Source organism: Echeneis naucrates, chromosome 3 (assembly GCF_900963305.1).
Source record: "Echeneis naucrates chromosome 3, fEcheNa1.1, whole genome shotgun sequence".
In the NCBI taxonomy this organism is placed as follows: domain Eukaryota; kingdom Metazoa; phylum Chordata; class Actinopteri; order Carangiformes; family Echeneidae; genus Echeneis; species Echeneis naucrates.
In genome coordinates, this window is record NC_042513.1 from 3138365 (window position 1) to 3164844 (window position 26480).

General features: G+C 39.8%; 1 protein-coding gene across 2 annotated transcripts; it reads left to right on the forward strand.

The window, feature by feature from the left end:
• Window positions 1-320: 320 nt before the first annotated feature.
• rnf111 (ring finger protein 111) lies at window positions 321-25486 on the forward strand. Of its 2 annotated transcripts, XM_029498854.1 has the most exons (15): window positions 321-788; window positions 3711-4594; window positions 8560-8692; window positions 15506-15660; window positions 16989-17183; window positions 17435-17835; window positions 18441-18693; window positions 19471-19834; window positions 19915-20040; window positions 20210-20327; window positions 21197-21277; window positions 21868-21963; window positions 22254-22340; window positions 22783-22886; window positions 24016-25486. In XM_029498854.1, the coding sequence occupies exons 2-15, from the start codon at window positions 3721-3723 to the stop codon at window positions 24131-24133; spliced, it is 3105 nt and encodes a 1034-aa protein (XP_029354714.1). In that variant the 5' UTR covers window positions 321-788; window positions 3711-3720; the 3' UTR covers window positions 24134-25486. The 2 variants fall into 2 exon arrangements, with proteins under 2 accessions (XP_029354714.1, XP_029354715.1); XM_029498855.1 differs by lacking the exon at window positions 22254-22340.
• Window positions 25487-26480: the final 994 nt, after the last annotated feature.

A 26480-nucleotide genomic window follows, 5' to 3' on the forward strand; every position in this document is an offset into this window, starting at 1 on the left:
TTAAAATCAGGAATTAGTGAGGGCGAATGGACAAGATTGATGCTTCCTCATCAGTAAACAAAAAAACTTTCAATTACACCACACGCGGAAGAGGACAGGGCATATTACTGAATAAGCACGAGTAAGGAGTTTTTTAGTTTGTTTTGCTATGTTATGATTTTTCTTTTCTTTTTTCTTTCTTTTTTGCCTTGACAGAATAAAATCAAGCTGTCGCAAAGTGTCGTAAAGTGGCCGACGGCCGGCAGCGCCCTCGCGCGGCTGTGAGGGTAAAGTCCCTATTTTGCCCAGCAGCCGAGAGCCGGAGCCAGAGAACAGGCGACCTGCTGAGTAAACAACAGCGGATGCCCCGGAAAGCAGGAATGGGAACTTCGTCGAGGGCTAATAGTGAGGCATTTCTATCTTGTCCAGTACAAACATGGTAGAGAAGTTGGAGTGCATTTTAGGAGTCAGGGGGCTTCCCGTGCGTGTCAAAATGGGAGCATATAATCGGGTATTTAATGAGTGAAGAGGAGCTAGCCTTCACGTTAGCTTAGCTCGTAGCTACCCGGGGCCCGCTGCCGTCGATTTCGCCTCTCGGCTCAGCTCGGCACTGTGTTGTCAGTTTCTCACTATCAGCCACTAAACGTCCTCGGACTGCGATTTCTGTTACAGGCCTGTCTGTTGGCAGCTAGGGTTAACATTAGGATTAATGCCCGCCCTCAACGCTTGTCGTTGTTTCCCTACAGGATTTAACCTCACTTGTTTGAAAAAGGACGGTGACACATTTTGAAAAAAGGACTTAGATCAAGGTACGTTGTGTCTTTGTTGTCTTCTGTCTGGACTAAATGTCAGGCTAGTTGGCTAGCCGTCCACTTTGGTTGCTCTGGGTTGGTTATGGAAATAATCGTGAGCAGAAGTTTCTAACCTGTGATATCCACATTTTAACTGCTACTCTATTAACATTAGTTTTATCTGGTCTCAGTCTCACTACCAGCGTCCACGGTAGACAGCAGCTTTTTGTCATTTTTAAAGATTGTAGAGACTGTGCTCAGCCTCAGTTTCAGGGTCCATACTGCCAAGGTAGAGATATTTATGAAGCCTTGTTTTTGCTGGCTCGATCATCAGAGGTTGGTGGTCGTTTCACAGACACAAAGCAGAGTATGCATCTTTAGCAGCAACCCTGGATCAGTCCTACATCTTAAAATTGGTTCACTGCTCCCATTCCCGTTACACCACACACTTTCCTCTACACAGGTTTGACAGACTGGTTGAATTAGCCCTTGTCGACATTGTCTATCTTTTGCACTTATTCAACTCTGTTTTGTGGAAAGCTGTGTTATTCAGCCCTCATGTATAGGGCTTTTACAGTCAGGACTGCCCTCGGAGGCCGTCGTCTTCATGTATGTCATCGCGCAGGTTTCTCTGAGAGTCTGGCAACTGAAGTGCTCTCACTCATCAGTGAGTTGTGTTTAATAGAAGAAAAAGCTTCATTGCAAGTAACAGCCTCATTACATTCAGTTTCTGTGGAGTTTTAAGTGAAAGTAGTCTGAGATACATCAAGCTCATCAGCCTCATTTGCTAAAAGTTAACTGAACACTAGCTGCTTATCATGTAATAAGCTGTGAAAAAAAAGAATGCAAGGACATTTGTTTCTGAGTTTTCCACTACTATTAGAGCATGGAATGAATGGCAAAAAATGCAGAATATCATGTACACCTGCACATTCTCGTGTAGTTGAGTACATTAGACCTGGAGCAAACCTTATTTTGTGGTTCCAATTTTCCCCTTGTTTGGCATCAGGGTTAGGGTTTAGGGTTGTTGTATTTGAATTACGCATGGCTTTTGACACCTTTAGCCTTTTTACTGATATTTTTCAAAGCAAAACCTGGTGAGCAAGAAGAATTTCTTGAATTTCTTGTTTGTTAATGGTATATGGTCTCAACACACAATGTGGATGCTACCAGTGAAGCATTTGTTTTATTTTCTTTTGTTGTGTTACATCACATGTACTTCCAGATGGCTGCATAAAAAGGGCCAGTACAATATGTTCCTAAATCAGTTGCTGAACTCTTGCTGATTCTGTTTTCCAATCATTATATCAAGAAGTGTGCTTGGTTTGCTGCTGTGGGTGGTATAAACATATGCACTTAGTGCATAAGTCTGCGCCCGTGTCATTTCTTCACACTGTCACTTTTGCATGAGAAATGTGTATGTGTTTGTTGCACAATATCCACAGCTATAATGTCTATAATTTATCAGAGGGAGAGCATTGAGTTGCATCTTGTGAAGCATTTTTTTAATTAATTGTTATTGGAGATATTACGCCTGATGTATTATGGCTATTTGGTGTGCCACAATCCTATGTAATGCGAGTATGTCTCATTTTGAAAACAACAATTTCTATTTTACTTCATTTTTGTTTCTTTATGTACAGCAGTACAGTATTTTGCCCAAATGAGATGTTCTGTATTTGTTATAGTTCAAGAAAGCCCTCTACTTTACATATTCGTGCAATTGAGGATCATGCACAACATCACAAGGGTGTAAGGAGTAATCACTAGTATACCAAATTTATTATCTACATTAAAAGCAGCTTTCAGTTTAAATAACAGTTAAGTGTACAGAGACTTCTGTTATTTTTGCCAATTTGGAAATACTATCTCTTTCATATTGTAATCGTGAACGCTAACACTACTTTTGGCTGGCAAAGGGTATAATCATCGTTGTGCACTCTGAAAATAGACATATTGTCTTAACATAGACACAAGCATCTTGTTTCGTAATTATGAAGTAGCCTACATTTGGGCAGTGCTGGAATGTGTTCTGGGAAACTTCATATAATAGTGAAAAATGTTCCCACTTGGCCTGTTGTAAGAGATAAGATTCACTTTCTGTAGTTATTCACTTGTTGGTGCAAACAATTGTAGGGTGAACTGTCCCAGTGTCATGTTAGGAGAATCAGTTTCAAATGTAGATATTCCCTTTGAGATACCATTTTTATCCAGCCTGATTCAGGCATTGCTGAGAAGCAACCTTCCTTCAACTCAACCTTTACTTTTGACTCAGCCTATGGGTATTTATTTTCTTCTATCTTTATTCAGCAGCCTTCGGTCACACTGTTAAGTTACAGGAAAAGAACAGAACGACTGTTTGCAATGAATCCATTGCCCCACATTTGATACAGTATTTTTACGAGTGTATTAATGAAGATGTTTTCTAAGGGGTTGAAGAGATAATGGATCTTTTCACATTATTGTTCCTCTTTTGTGCCCCATGCACATTCTGTACTCTTACTAAGCTTTTTTGCAATGGCTTTTCTAATTTTATTAAGATCTCCATGTCATCTTACAACCTGGGATAGGCATTCATATTTCTAGTTATTTAAATATATATGGTCGTTGTTTAAGTAGAGTTGGTGCCTTAGATACGCTTTTGTTGGAGGAGTAAAGCTTTCTCCTAATTTTTTGGAATAATCTAATGGCAGGAGTCAAAAAATATGGTAAATAACAGCCCGCTGAAGCAGTTAACTCGCTCTTTCCTTTGATTGAACCAATCTGGTATCAAGCTGACCTTGACTAATCTGAGTGTATTTCTAGTATTTAATTTATTTATCACATTGCATTTCATGAATGTAGGAATGTGGGAAATTGGTCTTGATAGTGCACAACCATTGCAATACCTTAATTATGTCAATGACAGATTGTTCTGTCCTTTGTCTTTTGTGAGTGTAGACCTGCCACCATGAAGAGTGAGGTGCCCTCCGAAGCCCCCAGCAGACAGGAGCATCTGAAGGAGCCACTGGTGAATCCAGAGCCAGTGGAAGCAGCCAAGAGCTTCCCTAACAACATGGAGGTGATTGGAAAGGCAGGTAGTGAATTTGAAACTCTATGTGGCTCCAGGCATCGGTCACTGAGGGATACTGGCACACACAGAGAGTCAGAACGGAGCCTCCCTGGACGCAGAAAAAGAAAAGGCCAACAGGCAGGGCCATCAGACTGCTCGCTGAAGGAGGACCAAATCAGTGAGAGTTCACTGACCCCTCAGCGTCCAAGGGTAGAACTCTTACAGCACCCCAGTGAGGATGAACATAATCACGAATCCTCTTTTAGTGACTGTGCTTCCTCCCCTTCCTCTAGCCTACGATTTGGGGACTCGGACACTTTAAGCTCAGAGGAAGAAGGGGAGACTGGAGCAACAGGGGGCCAACACAAAGCTCCTGCTCTGACAGGAGGAGCCACTGGACATGGCCTGCGCCCTGTTCTTGGCCGAACTCGGGGGAGTCGCTCTCATAAGTGGGTGCGGTCTGAAGCTGAGCATGTGCTTCTGAAGCGGCCATGTCTGAGCAGCCGACGACCTCTGCATAGAAAGCGCTTTGTTAAAACAACGCCAGGAGGTGGTCAGCGGACTCAGAAGCAGAAGGAACGACTATTACTACAGAGGAAGAAACGTGAAGTAATAGCACGTAGAAAGTATGCTCTACTTCATAGCACAAGTAGTTCCAGTGAGGAGCTGAGTAGTGACTCGTCCTCCCCTTCTTCTACTGAAGCAGAAGATGAGCTTTATGTAGATGTCAGCAGTGCCAGCAGCCAGCCCAACAGCACGACTGTAGCTACAGGTAATTACAAACCCCCACCCCCAGCATAGTTGTGTATATGTGTTGCATTGCAATCTATATTGTTTTTCACATTTGTGGTTTTACAGCATGATGTGCATTTAACTAGGTTATATCATATCAGCAATGTAAATTGATACGGTAAGCTTACAAAACATAATGTGTCATTGTAGTATGATCATCATAACACTATTTGTGTCGCTGTGTTGGACTTAACATTCATGTGTGTAGCTGTACCTTCGTAAAGGGAGGAACCATCACATTAAATACATTATAATGGAGATGACAGCTCATAAAGGCACTGAGATTGCTAATGGGGCAGAAAAAACACTATCCAGCATTAATTATCTTATTTTAATTGGAGTATATTCATGCCTTGTGAATTAATATACACATGGGCTGCTGTTAGAGGTCAGCAGCACTTGCAATGAGAACTTCACTTTATTTAATATTACTTCAGGATAGATGAATTGTCACAAATTAGTAGCTGTGGTCTTTAAGTTCCCACCCCATGTACAATAAGGAATTAACTGAACGCAAGTTTGAATTATTTTGAAATTTCTTTACTGAAGAAGGATTTGACTCAGAAGGTTTTGATTATAAACCAGGTAATTTTATTTTGGCTCTCAATCTGGAAAGTAAAGTGGAAGTTAACAGGGAAAAAAATGTTGCTTTAAGGAGTGACATTCTTACCCTCTCCAGTACACACATGCAAGAAATGTTTTTAATGACAGTGTATAACTTTATGTAGATTAAATTGAGAAAAAAAAAGGGCATAGAACAGTACCCAGCATAATACAGATATTTGATTGGTAATCTTGTAGTTCATCTTCAAAAAAAAAAAAACAGTTTTTGTAAACCCCCTTCGCCTGTATATTATATATGGCTTTTCTCAGTACTAAAGCTATGACAGAGAGCCTTCTCTCTTATGTTGGAGATGTCATGTTAACAACATGACAGAGCATACTGATGTCACATGAGGTAACGTATACATGTTAATTTAAACTTTTGCCCCTTTCCTGCCATTGGTATTTAATGTGGCAAAACAATTTATTTGCTTCATCAATAATTTATAGCGTTCTCAAAAAAATTGTCGACGGCTGTAGCCCTAGACACAGTTTATTGCACGCTGATTTTAATACATACAGGAAAATGCTGTAAAATGTTTCCATCCATTACCGTTAACTTAGACATCCTACATAAAATAACTGAAACACCCTTTTCTCATTTTATTTCTGTCAGTCCCTCATCAGTATCAATTCATGTAACCATTTAATTTGTAGCTCACTGGGCTGTACCAATGGTCTGGCACCCAGTGTACTGGGGTACAAATCAACACATAGTGCCGAACTTTCTTTTTATTGAATAATGAATTGTGAGTTGCATTTTGAATGAAATCATGATGCTAAGTAACAGAATATAAATCAAGTTGTGAGATCGCTAAAGATACCCACCTTTATTTTTCAGAGGGCCATCTTTGCATAGTGTTTGGCAGGAGTGAAATGCACTTTGCCCACTTAATTACACGAAAGCCTATAACGGTTCTTTGCCCCACTTTGTGGAAAAATCTAACAAACGCGTTTGAGTTTTTCATGAGCAAGACAGATGTGACAGCATGCTTAAGAATATTTTCAGTATATTTTTAAAAGGGCTGTTGCACCACTGATAAAGGAATGGCTACTCCTGTGGGTTGTTTAGGGCCCCACATTTGGCAGCGTATAATGGAAAATTTCATCCTATTTACCTGTTAGAACAACAGGTTTATGCTTCAAAATCTAAGCCATCTCTTTCTGCTCTCAATCTCACCAAAGTAGCACAGCCTAGTGTGTGTACTATGAAGGGCACCTTCTGCTTTATGATCAGGAAAGTTTTACCATTTACAAAAGGAGCCAGTATATCTTGTAAAAACCTCCACCTTTAGTGTGGCTCATTGTTTTCTACATATAGCCATTTAGCCTCAGCAATATTTCTTCTGCCTTGGCTCTAGGGGTGAATAGAAAGTTAATTGTTGCTCCTCCATGGTGGGAGGCAAGTGGGAGAAATCTCACTGTTGAGCAGTTGTCTTTTCATAGACACAACAGGTCTCACAGGGAACATGGCATGTGTTTACAGCAGGAGAAAGCATGAGAGGTGTGTTGATTTCTGCCTTCATCACAAGTTTATGGTATAGGAAGGAAATGGGCACCTCCTACCTTTACCTGAATTAAACAGAAGATATTAAAATTTGATGATCTTTGAATACAGGTGGAATCGGTACTTTGTTTTCCAATAGAAGTCTGTTAATTTGTTGACTCTAAAAACAATTACACGCCAGTAACTTATAATGTTGCTTACTTGAGCAAATGCATATGTTTTTAAACATATTACTTCCAATGTGTATTGTAAAGTGATATTAGGAATAATATCTATTGTTGACTTAACTAAACGCTGCTCATATTGCTTACAGTTCCCTACCAACTTGAAAGGTGTTGTTGTTTGTGTAACCACATGAAGGTTTCACCTGAGTGCCAGGCAGCCAGATTCTCAGAGGGTGCGAAGCAGCAGCTCTCGGGAGACACAGAGAGCTGCTGCTCTCACAGAAGGAATTTGTGGACTTCAGTGTTGCATGACAAACCGCTTAGTTATGTTCATAAAAACACAAGATACTACCAAAGCATGAAACTTGCACAAATAAATATTGTTACAAAGTCAAATTTGTAATGTATCAGTTAATTTAGTATGCCTTCTACTGATTATTTCCAAACCTCTAAACTAGACTTCAGTGACCTGAATTGCCTTCTCAATTGACACAGTCCCAAAATTAATGAATGTGTATGCTTTTGCTCACGCCCACCTTATTGTTAGTAAGTGGATATGAATCTTATAGCGCGCTTATATTTTCACATATATTTAGAATTTAGGTTTGCAGTGATATAGTTAACATTTAGTATTTGCTATCTACCAGAACGGTTTGGCATTAGATTTACATGGAGGACTTAGGAATGTGGCTTCGGCTCATATGTCAGTGGGCTCACTTGCACTGATAAACTGTGACAGTAATTAGAAAGAGGCATGAGAAATACAGATAAATGTATTTTTACTGCGGCAATGTGCTGTAAATTATTATTATTTTTTTTTAATCATTTTTGAGAACTGAAATTCTGTATTGTTGCTCCTCCATGATTAATGGGTTTAACCCTAAAATAAACCCCCAGATTAACCCCTGTCTTCATTGTGCAGCTGTGGGAAAGGCACAAATTGGTTTACTCTGAGTTGTTTTATGTGTAGCGTTGAACTGGATATCTTGTTTGTTATAATAGTTGTTTTAACAGTTTCAGACACAGAAAAGTGAAGAAGCTTTCAGAAAGAATGTTTTGAAAAGTTACAAAGACACACAAAGAAAACAACCAATACTGGTGAAGCCACCCTTTATGTTCAAAACAACTTTCATTCTAGATTTATTGGGACTATGTACTATTGATGAACACACTAGTGGGATCTCTCATTGGCAGGTGTCAGCCAGAGATGGAATGAGAGCATTCATGTAGGAATGTAGGAAACCATTTGCTGGACAGATTTGCAAAAGGTGCAGGAAGATATCCATTCTGAGTGCAAAGTTAAGCACTGGTGACCTATTTTTCATATATGCCCAAACCGTAAACTTGATAATTGTTTTAGACTGCTGGTTAAAAGACAAGAGCACAAAAATGAAAGGGTGAATGTTTAAATTGATTTTGGACAAAAATAGATTGGTGTGACCACGTGCAAAACATAAATATATTTGACTTGCTTACTTTAAACCCACAGGCATATTTGTGTGCTTTCCCCACAACTTAATTGGTAATATATCTCATTGAGTGAGGGTTCACAATGGAATGATAAGTAGAAAATGAAATGGAAATGTTCCTATAATTGCTATTGTACATTTTTCCTTTGTCATGATGGTATGGTGCATGTTACATTATACTAACTTCCCCTTGTGTGTTTAGGTGCCCTAGATGAGGATGTGGTGGTGATTGAGGCAACTCCCGCTCCAGGCCCTGCTGTTCCTGCAAGTGAGGAGATCAACGTCACCTCAACAGACAGTGAGGTGGAGATTGTCACAGTCGGAGATGGTTTCAGGTAGGTACCTCACATTTTCCCCTAAAAAATTTTACATCTGGGTGGCATACAATAAAACAAAACAAAAAAAAAAAAAAGCCCTTTTTCTTGATTTGTTCCCTATCTTCAAAAATATGTAAACCACTTTGGAAAAAAGCATCAGCTATCAAAAATAATTGTGTGCAATTCTGAACGATATACTGTGTGGACATCTTCGCCAACTTTATATTCAAGATAGAAAAAAAGAAATTTAATATGATGCATAATATTTTATGTATCATTAGATAGATAATACAGGACACAAAAGGAATTCATGACAAAAAGTGTATACAAGTCAAAATAAGAACAGATGTCTTAATTGCAAATTCCAATTAAAGGTTTAGGATTTTACATTCAGGGACTAATGTCTGCATTGTTTTGTAGGTGAGAGTCCAATGAGTCAAAAATAACTATGTCTTACAAAAATATCTGTAATTATACAATGCTAACAGCAGATTTTCCATATGAGCAGGAGAGGTATTTAGTTTTACAGGCTGGGTCAGTTGTGTTATATTTTTGCATTACCTAATTAAGGCCACGGAAGCATATACACTTTGGAAACAAAACAACTCTCTGACTTGTTTGAGCAAGACATTTTTGTCTCCTTTAATTAGAGAATCAGTGCTTTCTAATAAGCTGCAATGCTGTTCAACCTGTTGTACTTTTGATTGCACTTATGAAACAAACACAAGCAGTGTATGTAGCACCATTCAGGCGTGAACAAACACCTAAGAATTTGAAACAAACAATGGAGAATTGGATTATGCTGTAAGAGAAGGCCCAGTGGTTTGCTTCTTTCACTACTGTTTTTTTTTTTTTTTTTTAAGTACTTAGCTATTACAGAGCATACATGTTCATATTAATCTTCTGTCATTTTAACCGGATGCATCGTTATGTATTTAAGTACTATGTAAATACGGCTATACGATTATGGCCAAAATGATAATCATGACTATTTTCATCAATATTGAGATCACAATTAATTCATCAATCATGATTATTTGTTACATTCTAACCAAAACACATTTTATTGTCACATACAGTAGGCTCATTATAATGCTTTCACAACCATATGGAGCTACATTCCTGCTCATGTACCAATATGTGCATCAAAATAAATTAAGTCTTCTTATTCACCAAAATTCAGTGCTTCTCCTTAAAGGGGGGGGGGGGGGGGGAACTGCATATGACCTGTTCTTGTTTTGTGTCACTTGCCTTGAACCCAAAATTGCCTCCATACAGTGGATGGCGATTTGATTCAAAGCCCCTCAGACTCGCCCTCTGCTATGTTAGCCTTTTCTTTTTTGTTAAGCTAGTTTATTGCCTTCTGATCGATGACTGATATCTACCGTGGAGATTTCCCCACGTCCGCTGATACTCTGTCAGTGACTGTCGACTAGTAATAAATCTAGAAACTAAGCTGCGGGGTGGTGTAGGCAACAACTCTGATTGGCTCTTGGAGGCACGTGATTAGACAGTGGTTTACGGCGCACCAGAGCATTTTCTCTGTCACTCTGAGGAGCGCTAGATTGGCTTTGGGGAACAAAACCTATGATACAGAGTGGACATGGACATGGACAGGATGGCGCCTTTTAAATATCGCTCGATCATTTGAATTTGATTGTGGGAAGCCAAAATTGTGAGTTTGATTAAAATTCAATTAATTGTGCGGTCCTATATGTAAATACCTTAACGCAAGTATGGCCACAGGCTGTGGCCGTTTGTGCATGAAGGTGAAGTAATCATATCACATCTGATTATTGGTGTTTCAGGATATCTATAGTTCTAGATAAAGGTGGCTAGCAAGGGGTGTGGTGTCGTGCTCCAGTGGCTCTGTTGTGCATATATCTTCAATAGCTCTGCTTCCACTGCCCAGAGCTGAAGAGCTGCATGCCTATTTTTTTTACAGGATTAAAACAAACCACATCACTCATCATCTACCTACCTCTTAAGTACCTGTGCAGTACTCTTGTTATTTAACTCTTGAAATATCACACATAAAGTAGCTGATTATCTGTAATAAATACTAGGAGTGACTCATACATGAACAGCAAACTAACTACAGCCAAAAACATTGATTTATAGCTAGAGAGTAGCTAACAACCTGTATAATGGCTTTAGTTTAACGGGGTAGTTGTTAAGCATATTCTGCCTTAGCTTGAAGAAACATACAAGGATTAAAGAGTGAATGAACCACAACATAGTTCTATTTCTCATAGAGACTGATGAGCAGTGCAATCACAAAAGATATGTCCTGCTACTATCTCCTTCCATTTTCCTCACCCCACTGAGAATCCTATTTCCACATTCTGATAATGTGATTTACTGTCTCAATACTCCCATTATTCCTTATGGAGGTGATTGTACAGTTCACTTAACAAACCTCTACCTCTGTGTTAACCTTTATCACTTTGTTCATTTCGTACTAATGAATCAGTAATACCTGAAAAATGATTCCTAGAAGTGATCCCACCAAGCTTGGAATGTCATAGCTTGTCTAATCTGCCTGTTTTCCTGACTTCCAAAGAAGTTGTCCTGGCTCGCTAGAGAATGCAGAGATGAGGCTCACAGAAGGGGGGGATGGGCAACAGTGAAGCAGGAGGGCAGAGAATCCACGGCCAACAGAATGAGCATTGAAAGCTGTGTTTACACTGAGAGTAGGCCAGTCAGTGAATGTGAATTTGTGTCATTTATGTCAACACAGGCCCTGGTCAGGCCTGACATTAACATACAGAGGATCTGATCATAAGTGGTCAGCTTTAACCACGTCAGTTCACTGCTGGCATTGAAATGCGTCTCCACATGTGTCCCGAGTGATCACTTATGTTGGATCTCAATTGCCATTCCATGTGCAAGTAAACAGTTTTGAGTTGTTTTTATCCAATTTGGCTGGTTCATTGTTGAGCAGATGTCAGAGAGAAGAGAACAATATTAAGACATGAAAGGGCTAAGAAAATTGTTGCACTGACTATAGCTCTACAATAAAACAAGATTTCAGCCATTTGAAACATGAAATAGTTTTCAGTTCATTATTAAGCTGTGGCTGGACTTATTTGACCGGCAGCAGATTTCATTTGACTAAACACTGCTTCAATGTGGTCCAGGACAAAATTACACACTGATAAAGGTATGCTTGCCATATGAGTCCCAGACCATCTCAGCCTGTGGTCTGAATAATTCGATCTCAAGTACATCCTCAATACATCTTCGGTGTGTCTACACCTGTACACACAGCTATCTATTTGCACTCAGATGGTAATACAGGTATAAAATCTGGCATAGGCACAATACATGTTAACAAACATGCCGACATGTTGTGTCGCTTTCACTCATTCCGTGGAACTGTTTACGGATGGCTTCATCAACTACTTATCATTTACTGGCCTGTTGGTTGCTTGCTTGTAATCCATTTAATTTAATTCTGATTATGTGCAAATAATAATGAAGACCAGCTTCACAGTTCACTCAGTGTAATAGGCCTACTTCGGTTAAGTAAATCTCCCATTTAGCCAAACAAATAAAGCTTTTATTCAATGGAACCCTCTAGTGTTTTGTATAATATCTAATAGTATTTACTATGATGGCTGTGGACAGAATAGTGGCAGTCGGTGACTGTTCTGGCACAGAAGCTTGGAAGGGATTTGGCCAGTTTCTACAGAATGTGGTATTTCAGTGCAGTTTTTCACCAAGAGCAGCAATTTGGGGACACAATGCAAAATCTACCTGAAATTAGAGTAAAAGCATAATTTTTTAATCTAAACACCCTCTGTCATTACTCCATCACCTTTTTTTTTTTATTATTGTTTTGTTTTGTTTTTTTTTATGGGAATTGTTAGTTGTTATTTATTTCATCGTCCCATCCACATTTCACTCAAAGAAGAACGTTGAAGTGTTTTAACAATGCACTGTGGGACATGTTTTGCAGCTGCTTTACCCAGTGAGATGCAATAAACAGCACAGCTGATATGGATCAATTTAAAAGGACCTTGATTTGGCTTTGCCTGATTCTGCAGCTTGGCTCAGGGTTTAATGTAACTTTCAACAAAGAATTTGATGGGTGTTGTAACCTCTGACAATTTCCCTGCATCATTACAATTTTATAACATACTTGAACATTGAATTGAATTAAATACCTTTTTGTTTTCATTGCACATTTGTATGAGTTTTGCTGTGCAGCCTTTGAGAAAGTATACACAAGGTATTAAACCTAAAAAATATACAATAGATAAATATTGCAGTGCATCTTTCTGGATCTTTGATGAGTGTTAAATGCCTTTTTTGAGTGCATTGATTTTCATTTTCTTTTGTTATAGAAGGTCAAACTAACTATACTTCACTCAGATATTTAAAGTCGTAAGTGGCAGAGAGGCTGGTAGACGGTTTACCTTGAAACAATATATTGTTTTGACACCAGTGGGCTAACCAAGCTAAGGAAATATTCAGTCTCTTTACAGTGCTAAAAGTTAGAAAGTGATGCAGAGAAGAGTCTGTGTTGTAGTGAGTAGGGCACATGCCCCATTACCAGGAGGCTACATGGTCCTAGTCAGTGATGCTGGCTCGGTTCCAGGTGGTGTCATGTGCTGTATGCCACCACCCCTCCCCTCCACTTCCTGTCACTTTTCAAGCTGTCCTGTGTGATTAAAAAAGAAAAAGAGATGCCAGAGCATTCTAAATTGTGAAAATCAATACTTTATCTGCTGCAAATTGTTTATTACTCATATACGCAGTCCCTTAAATGATCCCCTCCCCTTCAACTCCCTGATTCCCAACCTTGGCTTTGAGTATCATCAGTCCCAGTAGCTTTCTCTATATTACACAGCGCACACCCTCTTCTGATCCCTAGAGCATGTTGGTTTGGCACAGCCTAAGTTTTGCCAAGCCATCCATTCCCATAGTGCTCATGTTTACAATGTCATGTTTTACTCTCCCCACCCCCACACTCAGGAGGTGACTGTGATAAACATATATTTACAAAATAATCCCAGGTCTACTTAATTAGGAACTCATCCCTCGTGAGCAGACCTGCTCCCAGGGATCAGTGCTGAATATCCTGGCCAATTAGACCCCGGCACAACCACCAGATACCCCCCCATCCCAACCCCTACCCTTGTGGGTCACTCTCATTGCTGTGTGCATGCTTTGTGTATGCATGAACACAGAGTTTGCTTTTGTTACTTGCAAATTCAGAAAGTTAATCAGCTTCCTCCTTTATTCCTTTTTCATTGTTGTGCAGAATGTCTCACAGGAAATTGAACTGGATGCAGACAGTGTTAGTAAATGGGAATCCCCCTTATCATAAACAGCAGAGAGAGGCATTTCCTGAGTTGATACAGACTCAGAAATTTGATCTTAATTGAGCTGCATAATGGATCATAAATAAAAAAAAAAAAAATTACGAGTGTACATCTTAGATTCAAGGTTATGTCGTCTTACATATGCAATAACACACTCGGTTTAATTTTCATTTCACAACTAAACTAAACTGGACCTACTTTAAAATTTTTGGCAAGATATCAAACATATATGTTAAGTTCGTTATTTCATTAACTTAACATACAAAAATAAAATTAACTTAAAGTAGTTTAGAGAAAAACTGAAATATTGAGTAAATGCATAATACATTGTTTTCTTCACAGTCTAGTTTTAGGCTAGCACAAAGACAAACACATTGCATTACCTCCTCCAGTTTGGATATGGTCTGCAAGAAATCCATGGAAATCCAGGATTTTTGCATAATCATCACAGTAAGGGTTTTATTGAATCACATAATCATTTCTAATGTCTTTAAGATTTAATCACTAAGTCTCAGAGCTTGTATATAATTTAGTTGGACACATAAGAAGCTGTTGTTTATAAACTGTGCTAGGTCCACTCTGATATACAGCCTCTTTCCTCTGCTCAGCTGTGTTAAAAACAAACAAACAAAAAAAAACCAAACCCTAAACCAGGGAATATCATTCCCTAGCCACAAAGCTCCATGGTATCCAACTTTCACTGCACTCCCACACTCACCTGACTTTAGATCCCTTTAGATCACCTAACTATTCCCTGGCCTCTCATTTTAGTCTCAGAGAGCAAGGGGTATTGCAACAGGAACCACTGAGAGGGCAAATTAAAAGGCAGAAAAGAGGAAGGGCTGAAGACAGGGAAGAGTACCAGCAAGCATTTGTCTGTGAAGTAGGAAAAAGGAAGGCATGTTACAAGAGTAGTGAGAATTAAATGGAAGTGTTGTAAAGCATAAATGCTATTTCATATGGATTAATTCTTTTGTGCCCGTTACATTGTTACAAATGCAGTTTTGTACACTAAACTATAACAATAAGTAATAAGTATGTACGAATCAATGACACTCTTAAAACTAACTTTAACAACGTGAAACGGGTATATTTGCACTTAAGGTTCTAGAGACAGAGACATTGTTAAAGTCAGTAACAAGTAACTGCTATTTTTAAGGTGGCTGGCATAAAGAAAGACAATTTCTTTGTTCACTTGAAATATGGCACTATTTTTAAAATTTATCTCAAAAGGTAAATGTCACATGACCTAAATGGTTGACGTGCAATCATATTTCGCAACTATTGTTGTGTTGCCACATTGAATATGTGGTAAGAACTGGTGAGAACTGTCTACGTTTTCTTCTTTACATACTTCTGTCAGAGCAGTCTTTGTCCACGGAATGCGTTTCAGAGTCTCACTCTGGCATAGTTAAGTGTTTGCCCAACTGTGATGATATTAGAGTGGTCTTGTGCTGCAGTTTGGTGTTATAGCTGCTTTTTAATGTCTGTATGTTTACAGGTCACGGTCAGTGGGAGGTCTTGGCAGGATTTGGGCGAATAGTTGCTCACAGAATCGCCTCCAGGAGCCACGAGGCCGTCACAGACTCTCCACTGTCATCCAACCACTGCGTCAGAATGCTGGGGAGGTGGTGGACCTCACTGTTGATGAAGATGGTAAGAATGAGCTTCTGAAAGTCCTCCGTCCTTCATCCAAACACATTTAACATGGTAGATTAGCTGATAAGTAAACATAGTTTTAATTTGGGCACGGTGAAATCCTTAGGTGTGCTTTTCAAGCTAGTTACTCATAAATTTGTAGAAGGTGTTCCTCTTTGATATATCTATTTAGTATCTTTATTCTCAGATGTCCTAACAAGAGAACCTGTTCTTTATTTTACTAGTCAAATTTAAGACAGTATGAAAGTTAAATTCACAAATGTACTTAACATTGTTTGCAAAATGAAAATTTCAGATCCTGATAGCTACCACTTTATAAGTCTGTCCTGTAATATTCAAATTGGTTGTTAGTATGCTTTAAGTTAATGAACCTCAATTAGCTACTCAGTTCTGAGATTTAAAAGTATCGTACATGGACCCCGATTAACCTAAGACAGTATTATATTTATTTGCATTTGTTTTGACAGTCACTAGTACTTGATTTTTCTGAAAAAGTAGACTGCTTTCTGACCTTGTCATATAAGACCAATGTCATATATCATTATTAGCCCACACCAATGGTGGGATAGTAAAACTGTGGAGCACTGAGCATTAGACTATTTGCATTTCTTAGGAGAAAGAGGATAAATTAATTTGTGACTATAAGAAGCAGATGGAGTTCACACTCTGGAATGCTAATAAGTTCTGCTCCTCTCTTCAACTGCTAAGCCTGTGCAGACAAGTATACACATGCTACAATCCACAAATGCATTTTCTATCATTATTTCCATACAAAATTTTGAGATAGGACTGGTGGTCATTTGAACTGTGCAAATCATTTGTTTTCATCTACAAATAACAAATTCAAAAATCAGGTCAAAGTGTGACCCTTTCATTATGATACATTGTGAACTTTGAACTTCTACAACTGTGAGGCAGTCCATCCATCCATCTTCTACGGCTTTTCTGTTTCTGGATCGCGGGGCTGCTGGAGCCCATCCCAGCCAGCGTTCCGGGCGAGGGGCTGGGTACACCCTGGACATTTCACCAGTCCATCACAGGGCCAACACACAAAGAGAAACAGAGATGAACAACCACTCATACTCACACTGAAGGTCAATTTAGAGTCACTGGTTAACCTAATTGGATGGAAGGTGGGAGGAAACCGGAGCCACGCAGACACGGGGAAAACATGCACAGAAGCAACCCAGGCCTGGAACCAAACCCGCAACCTTCTTATTGTTATTGTCATTCCGCCGAATGCACAGATTGGTTAAACAATACCTGTATCTCTCCCTCAGACCAACTGTTCTCTCTAAATCCCCACTTTGTTTTTTTCTCCCCAGATCTCTCAGTTGTGCCAACAACCTCTGGCAGCATTCACCCTCAAACAGTCAGGTCATCCTCTTCTTCATCTTCCCATCATGCCTCTACCTCAGAGCTCAATGATGCCCCAGGCCCTTCCACTAGCTGCCCAGGTTCAATACCTGAAAGCATGCACACACACAGGTTGGGTGGCACTTCTCGTACAGCCACAGAGGGTAAGATATGACACGTGTGGAAGCCAGCTGCTTTAGATCATTTCATTTAAACTCCTTTTTTCTCTGAAGTAAATTCTTTCCAAAATGTCTTAATCTTAGCTGCTAATATTACCTTAAATGTTCTCCATTTAAAATATGAAATGACCTGGGTCGTCATCATACCTTTTCTAGTTTTCTCTCACTTATGCCCTTAAAAACTCCAACGCGGTGTTTCGTTTTATAATTTACACGATTGTTTACCTCACTCATAGATGACAGCAGACCAGGTTTGTCGGGTACAACAGGAGAAAATGGAGGAACAGCTATGCCTAGACTTCCATCCTGCTGCCAGCAGCACTCCCCGTGTGGAGGTCTTTCTCCTGGTCACCTATCCCTGAGCCACTCCCATTCAAGCTGCTTGCAGGCGTCAACCTCTCAGCAGACAAGCGGCACTCAGCACAGCCACACTCACAGCCACAGCCACAGTAATGCTCACCATTTCCTCCACCATGTCCATCACCCTGCACCACAGCCCCCAGGGTCACTGCCCTTTCAAGAGCCCAGCTGCCCTGTGGAGCGTCCCAGTGCTTTGCCCGCACTCTGTGCTGGAGTGAGCAGCAGCAGCAACAGTAGTAGCAGCAGCAGCAGCAACACAGCCCACTACCATGACCAGGTGAGTCTTCAACGTACTCCTAACCATAATACAATAATGGTATTTTTGGACGTATTATTATACTTCTCTATAAACCTCGTACCCATGCCAAAATGAATGAAACCTAATTCAGTATTTTTTTCTTAGAAACGAACAATTAGCAGCTTTTAATTAATTTGCAGCGTTACGATAACAGATGTTCTTGTTTAGTACCAAAAATATTTAAATTCTCTGACATAGTTGGAGTAAAAGAACATATAAATTACTGTATGTATGTATTTGCAAGCTTCAGTTTGAGGCAAATGTTGTCTTCTCTACTCCTGTCAAGATTGACTTTCATCCCAACCTCCTCTGGCTCAGTTAGTGGCCATGGTTCATGCTCTTGAAACTGCATGTTTCTAAAGAATAAACAAAGACTCCTTTCTCTTTGAACGAAAAGTAGAACAATAAAAAGCACACTTTTGTTTCCTTGGCATATAATGTTTATTGTTTTAATTGACTGTATTTGAACTCTGGGAAAATGTTCTCAAAGGGAACATACAATCATAAAGATTCATTTAGCCTTGCCATTCGTTTTCCACTGGAGAACTTAGTCTTTCTCTAACATCTGTTTTCTCCTCCCACAGCAAACTCTGCCGGTGGACCTGAGCAACAGTAGTGTTCGGAGTGGAGGAAACAGCAGTGCTAGTTTTCACGGCAGTACTTCAGCCTTTGACCCGTGCTGCCCAGGCTCCACCTCACGGCCTCCTGCGTATGTTTCCCAGGGCACACCTGGGCCGAGTCAGCCAGCTGTGGTGGACTCATTCAGCTCCTCCATGGTGGCACAGCCCCAGCCACAGACACAACCCCAGCCCTGCAGACATTATATCCACCCCTCCTGTGAGTATACTATATTTAAGCCATACAGGAAACCAACTATTAACCCCCTAGACTGATTTCTCTGAAATTTTCTGCTGCTGCAGTTGAAAAACTCACTCATACACTATCGTGCATGTGAAATTTGGCAGAGAGATGCACCCCTACAATCTAATGCTAATAGTAATTAAAAGGCTGATGGTTTATGTGCCAAGTGCAGTGGGAACTGTACCAGGCAGAGGTAGTTAATTGCTCGTTCTACTCATAATAGCTCAGTATGGAAAGTGAAGCAGTGTGGTAAGGCTTTCTCTTGGGGATGTGGTTAGAGTTAGTTGCTGCTGTTGCCTGTGGTGACACCATTATCATGCCTGTCGCTCTGCCTCATTTCACTGCAGCTTGGGTGGGAAGGAGACCTGCACCAAAAAGATCTAAAGTAAAAACCTGGATATTCTTTAGATTAATGATTCACATTACCTCACTGTTATCATTTTGTTTTTACCAAAAAAAAGTAATGTTACAAACGCATTGTCTATAACATTCTGAGCCTATATATATATATCTTTCTCTCTAACAATGCCCTGTTTTGTTTTTTTTTTTTTTTTTTTTTTTTTTTTTGGGGCAGGGTGGAAAATATATGTCCTCAGTGTCAGTGTTGAACAGTCTCAATAAAGTATTGACAAACTTGTTCAGTGTTGGATTTTACCTTTCCCTGGGATTTGTTCGCAATAACAAAAATAGACAGTATTGCAAGCTTTATCCTTTGGTCTTAAAAGATTTTTTTCCTTCTCTCCTCTATTCCAGATGGTTCACTAGCACGCTCACTGCATCATCAAACTCCCTCCGCCTGTCCTCATTCCCACGGGAACCCCCAACTCACACCTCAGCCTGCTCCACAAGGCGATTATGTCATTCCCCACACCGTCACCTTTCATCCCTCGCTGCCATCGCATCCACCAGGCCATGCTGTGCCCCCTACCCCTCCCCCTCCTCTGTCTACCCACCATCTCTCTAGTTCAAGTGCCCCACTGGCCCAGCACCTGCCTACAGATCACCAGACGCTGCCACATCATATGCCGGCACTGGGACCTTCTGTACAACGGCTACATCAACATGAAATGTTGCAGAGGATGGAGGTCCAGAGGCGCAGGATGATGCAACACCCCACGTTAGTTTTATAAACATTTCTGTAAAAGACTCCACCTGTGAAGCACCCATGTGTCAGCTTGTATTTTCCTTTCCTTACAGTCGAGCCCATGAGCGTCCTCCTCCACACCCCCACAGAATGCACCCCAACTATGGCCATGGACACCACATCCATGTGCCACAAACTATGTCTTCCCACCCTCGGCAGCCTGAGCAGAGAACAGCATGGTCAGTATCAGATACAATGCGGATGGTTGGTTTTAATCTTAGTTCAGCCCAGGTTTAATGTCAGTTAATCAAATATTACACATGTTTAATGTGGCACTATGCTTCTGTGGTTTTATGTTCAGGTCTAGTAGAGATGTCTAATGACTGTTGTTTATGTGTTTGCCAACAGGGAGCTTGGCATAGAGGCTGGAGTGACTGTGGCACCATATCCTTCAGGGCACCTGCACTCCCACTTGCCCCACTATCACCCTCCCCCCAGACTGCACCACTTCCCTATTCCCTTCATGGTAAGAGAAGCCCTCAGCACACATGCATATATTAGCATAAATGAGAAGGAATCACTTTTATATGAAGTCTGGCTGAGATTAATGGTGCTGGCTCCTTATTTATGACATCAGTTATTTCAAGGATGGTTTGGTGAACTGTATGAATTATGCATTAGCAATTAATAGTGGCTCATCATGCATTTCAAATGCACACTCAACAAATCCAAAAGCCTTAAGTCAGATTGTGCACACATATAGGTGACACACTGACAGTGATTTTTCATGATTATTATTATTTTTGTTTTTGCTGTTTTGTTTTGATTTTCATGGTAAAGACCCTAGAAAAAGCCTACACGGACGCAATACTTCATATGCATTTGCATTGATGCTTTAAAGAAGAACTGATTGATGCTGTTGAAAGTTTCCCAGATGTGTTAGTGTATCTACAGTTAATTAAAGCTTGCATGTTCCAAATTAGGGGGTAGAGAAGTGGAACCAAAGAAAAAGCAAGGGAATTTTAATGAATGAGCTCTGCAGAGTTCATTACTTTAAATTTGTATAGATCTTTGACCTTCATCATCATTAAATTTGTAGCGCTTCTTTTTTAGGATTTGGCAAATGCTACCCTCTATCCAAGATGAATACATGTAATTTACAAAAAATACACTTAAATGCAATGATAGGGCATAGCTGAAAGTTGAGGTGCTCAACCACCAGCAGCATACATTATTTTAATCACCCACCTGAAGCATAGGATCCTGTTGAATAAAATAAGCTCTGCAAAAATTGTTTGAGTGTTCAGAAGGGTTAGATTTATTGATGTATTGCATAAGAGCTCAATGCATTTTCCCAGGGCTAAATGTAATGTGTTCTGCTTTTTCCAATCATAGCACACTGGCATATCTGAAGTGACCTACCCTCACATTCGGTACATCTCATCTAGAATGACTGGCTTTGGAAGAACCTATGAGGTAAGGACAGAATGAGGTTAATACAAAGAAAATGTTCCACGTCTTGGGGTAAAACCCCCAAAATGTTAACTCAAACATCATTATTTACCAGCCGTGTTTGCAGAGCAGGTCAGCAATTAAATCACAAGGTTGGTGGTTTGCTTCTCTTGCTCTGACCTGCATAAGTCTGAGAGAAAAAGACACCTAACCTGGACAAAAGCAGTCTGCATTCCAGCCTCGCTCTCTTGTCAGTACTGGACAGATCATTTACAAATGCTGCCAGTAAATTGGTTTTCCAGTATATCTTCAGATACCTGTACGCAGCAATTATTGGCAGATTGTTCCCAAGAGAGGCGCAGGTGTTGAATGTGATCATTAACACCTTTTAAAAACACCACTAATTGATAATTATCTTTAAACCAGCGCTTTATTGGTTTGGGTTATTGAATGATGAAGCAATCTGTAGTTGGTAAACAAAAAACAAAAAAACAGAAACCATCTGTCCATGTGCTTCATTTTCTTTCAAAACGAGAAATTTCTGACTGTACAAAGCAAAACCCTGTGTATGTCTCTTGGGTCTCATCACATTTTGTTTATACAACTTCCATCAGGATCTGCTCCATTTAGAGGAAAGATTGGGGACTGTGAACCGAGGAGCCTCTCAGGGAACCATAGAGAGGTGCACTTACCCACACAAGTACAAAAAGGTGAGGACCTGTGAGAGTGTGTTTAGCTTTGTGCTGTATATGGTGTTCAGTGGATTTTGTAGATACTGTGTAGAGTTGTGCATGTTCTGTTACAGTTTATTCTGGGACAGAGTGGGCAGTGGTCTTTTGTGCTCATTTCAAACGTCTGATGTTTTGCCAACATTTAGAAAATACTGTAGTGTCTTTTACCAGAGATTGCCGCTGTGAAGACATTGGTGGGGGGAAAAGGTTCCTTAGTGGTTTCCAAATGTATCTAAATAAGCAATCTAACACCCTGCCACCCAATACAGAAGGTGTTGGAGAGAGACATTGACCAACAGTTAACCCCTGAAGCTTGGGCATCTATTGGGAAAAATATGCACGCAACCCCAGAATCGGTGAGAAATAATGAACAAATCAATTTGGAAACATGTCTCTGCTCAAATGTTCAGTAGATGTTAGTATTAGTCTTGGGGGCCAGGGAATTCGGCTGATAACTTTAATTTGAATAATTTTTGATTTGTTTAGTTTAGAGACAAGAGATAGAAAGTTTTTCTGTTTTCAGGACAAAATGACCATTCTCGCTGTCCCCAACAGAATTTAACTTTTTTGTTGAAATGTTTGTTGTGAATATAGTCACCTCTTCATAGACATAAATTTTATACTAAATAACATGTGCATTTTTAATAATACCACAGGGTTTTATTAGAGCAGTTTAATGTTTTATGAGTGGATTAATATCATTATTAACCATATGTAATGAGTCTGCAGAGGTTGCTTTGCTTCACCGGTCGATGCTATATATGAGAAGTCATGTATCCAAACGTTTCTCTCAAACAGAGAAAGCTGCATGGTAAGCAAGATGAAGATGAGGGGGCAGATGAAGACACAGAAGAGAAATGCACCATCTGCCTGTCAATCCTGGAGGAGGGAGAGGATGTCAGGTAGTGTTTCCCTCCTGGGTGTTTGCTTGCCTTGTTCTCACAGTTTTGGCTCTGTTCAATTATGCTTTCAGGAAGGCGTGTCTGTTAGCCTTTGAACACAGACATGTGGGATGGCAGGTGTAAATGTTCCATTTTGCCACCGTCTCCAGAGATATCATTTTAAAAAACCCCAAGGTCTTGTAATCAGCAGAAAACCCCCGAGTGCCTTAAAATTACCAGCCTCAAGGAATTGTTTTTTGGCACTCGCTCAGGTTTTTTTGCAGGGATTTCTGCCCTCTGTTGGTATAAAGCGACATTTGTGTTTTACATTTTACCATCTTCTTTAACAAAGGATAAACATGACTTTTTGACCAATTGTTTTCAGTCATGCGAAATAAGTTGCATGCATATCTTAAATATTTCTGGTCATACTGAGATGCAACTTAGGTTTTACCGATTTCTAATAAAGCCACACAGCTTGAAGCATCAGTTTTTCACTATTGTTTATTTATTTTCTTTATGAATAATAGATGATAATATAGATTAAGTGCCACATTTTAAAAATCAGTTAAATTTAATGCCACCATCTTCCCCATGTCCATTTGCCAACTGAATATTTATTGTTGTTGTATGCTCCGTTATTTTCCTTAAAGAGCTGCACACTGAAGTTTGTGCCACTGTACTGAAACATGATAAAGTTATTATTTGAAGTGCTGAATTCATTGCACTGGTGAGTATTTACAGTGGCAGGATGGTCTATGTGGCAGAGAAGGAAATGATTCACGGTGCCAATATTTGTGATAATTAAGGAACTGGTTACACGGAGCAGTGGAGCTGTACAACATATGAATAAACTGTAGCAAGTCAGAGCTACCCAGCCAATATATGCCGATAGGATTAATATGTTGTTGTTGTCTCTAACCTTTTTCGAGGGATTTGGTGATAAAAGAATAAAATATCAGTAGGTTTAATATTATGAGAAGAAATGACTGGTTAATTAGTAAGAAAACCAGAGGGTGTTACCACCGTGACCTGCTTATTATAAAAGTGAGCCACACAAGATATGTGGGTTGATAAAGAGAAGTGTACTTAATTACTGATATGGCCTCTTGTGCATTCCGTTTGTACTGAATTTGTGTTTTCTCTCCAGACGCCTACCATGTATGCACCTCTTCCATCAGCTGTGTGTGGATCAGTGGCTCCTCACCAATAAGAAGTGCCCCATCTGCAGAGTGGACATTGAGGCGCAGTTGTCTGCTGAGAGTTGATGCTGTTTTTCTAAAAAAACCTTTTTGTTGAAAGTTTATTTTGAGATCATATTAATTTTCTCTTCAGTACTGCAGACAACCAAAGATGGCATGAATTACCTGTGCAGCTCCACTACGAGAAAATAAAAAATATCTGACAAAAAAACATTGAGCCTAGAGTGCCAGCTATCACATATAACTACAACAGCTAGAATTCTCCATTAAGGGTTTAAGATTTTATTGTATTTATAAAGCTTTTATGTAGCTTTTGATTGTTTCCTCAAGTGTCATTTTTGTTTCTGTTTCTCTGCATGTTTCCTTGCAATGCATTTCTTTGCACATATAACGTGGGCTTAACACAGCCTAACAATTTGCAAGTGAGGATAGCTGCTCTAGTAAAGATGCATTTCTGTAAACCTAATGCCTTGCTTTACTAGAATAGAATGTCAACCTCCAGTTTAAAAAACATTGCAGGATTCATTTTACCAATCATTGTATTGATTAGTTTATGTTTAGAAGATGTGGATTGTTAGTGAAAGATGTTTTTTAAGTAAATCAAGACATTCCTAACTAGGGAAATATGTTAACAGATCAGCTGCTGTATTAGTGCACACCCAGTATTTCTAGAGTGGAAATAAACTCCAATGTTCACCTCACTATCAGAATATGCACATGCTTTGCTATGATTACACCTCCCTCCAGCACCTTCATTTGACTGAAACACATTATCACCACCATCTGATGTATTTTAGAGAACAAGAAAAAGAATGTCACGTCCCTCTCTTGACTGTTCCTTCTTAACTGAACGATTGTTGAGATCTGCTGTTAATCTGTTCCTCATTTTGTTGGGGTTTCTCCCTGCAGACAGGCCTGTGACAGTTAACTGGGTTTCTGTAAGATGAGATCTCAGGTCTACATGTATGTGTAAGAAATTTTGCACGAGCCTACAACCTGGGATCATTTTGCCAATTAGACACTGACAGTGGTGTGGACTTTTATTTCCAGTGTGGATGTTCAGAGGGAAATACACAGCTCAATTTGGGATGTATATTTACTGTTTTCTCTCACAGTTCAAACCATTTTATCCACCCTCCCTTTTGTCTCCCTGTAGTTGAGCAGCAGGATCCATTTTTGCTGCTGTGGAAAGAAAAACACTAATACTGTTGACTAACTCACTCGCATAGACTTGCACAAGAGAGAAAAAGGTAGGAGAATAGTAGTAAATATGACAGTGCGCTGACGCCATGTATTTCCACTCTGATGAATATGAAAAAATAAGAAAACATTTTTGAATGGAGTGTTGAAATGCAGTACTTTAAGCAGGTATCCATAAAGGCACCAGGATCATATTCAGTGGGATTTATATTAGTTTTAAAAAATAATATTAATAAACTTGGATAACTCTTGATTGAGTCTTTTCCTTTAGTGTGTTCTTTAAAGTCACGTGTTTGTATGAATGTTTGGTTCTTGAAGAACAATCTTTTTTTTTTTTTTTTTTTTCCAAATACTGAAAACATGATAAGAAAATGAAGGAAATTAAAGCTGCAAGTAGAAATGAATGGGCCCTTGCACCTTGGAGGCCCTGGGCACATCTCCACCCAATCACATGAAGACAAAAACATTTCCCCACGGTTGCGTGTGCACAACATTTTGCAAGTGTCCGCTACTTGGGCTTATAGTACACCCACCAGTTACATGTTGAGGAGTTCACAACCTGCGCGCTGTAGCTGACTTCATGTGTCCAGTAGTATGACTCACTGTTGGCACATAGAGATTGGAGTCTCGTGCATTTTTATTTTAAGGAGGACCCTAAAAACATCTACAAGGTCATGAGATGTTTCTGAGTCAACGTGAGGCCGATCTGCCTGACTAAAAGACGCTTGTTATTTCCTGTTGCCACTTGGTAGCGCTATGACCGTCACTAATATTTGGTGTGCACATTTCCTCAAGCACAATACATTTGGAAAAGATCAGAGCAAGTGGAAGCAAGTTTTAAGGCTTTTCAAATTTCATAGCCGCGTTTCCACAAAAAGTGACCAACTTCTCAATAATGGCCAACATCTTTAAGCCAATGGGACTGAATAGGAGCTGGATCTGCTCCACCTGCTGTCCACAGACTTCCTGCTGCCAGAAGGTGGCGCTGTGACTCACACAGTAGTGAGCACATGGCTGCCACATGGTATGACGAAGACTTACCTTTTAGGAAATGACCGCCTCCGACAGGTGTGAACTATGCTGACTGAATTTGAAGTCAGTGAGGTAAAATCTTTAAGAATTAAAATAGCCACTAATGGCAACAAGGGAAATAAAATTACAACTTTAAATCAAAATGGCCGACTTCCTGTTATGTTGGGAATGGCTTTGTGTG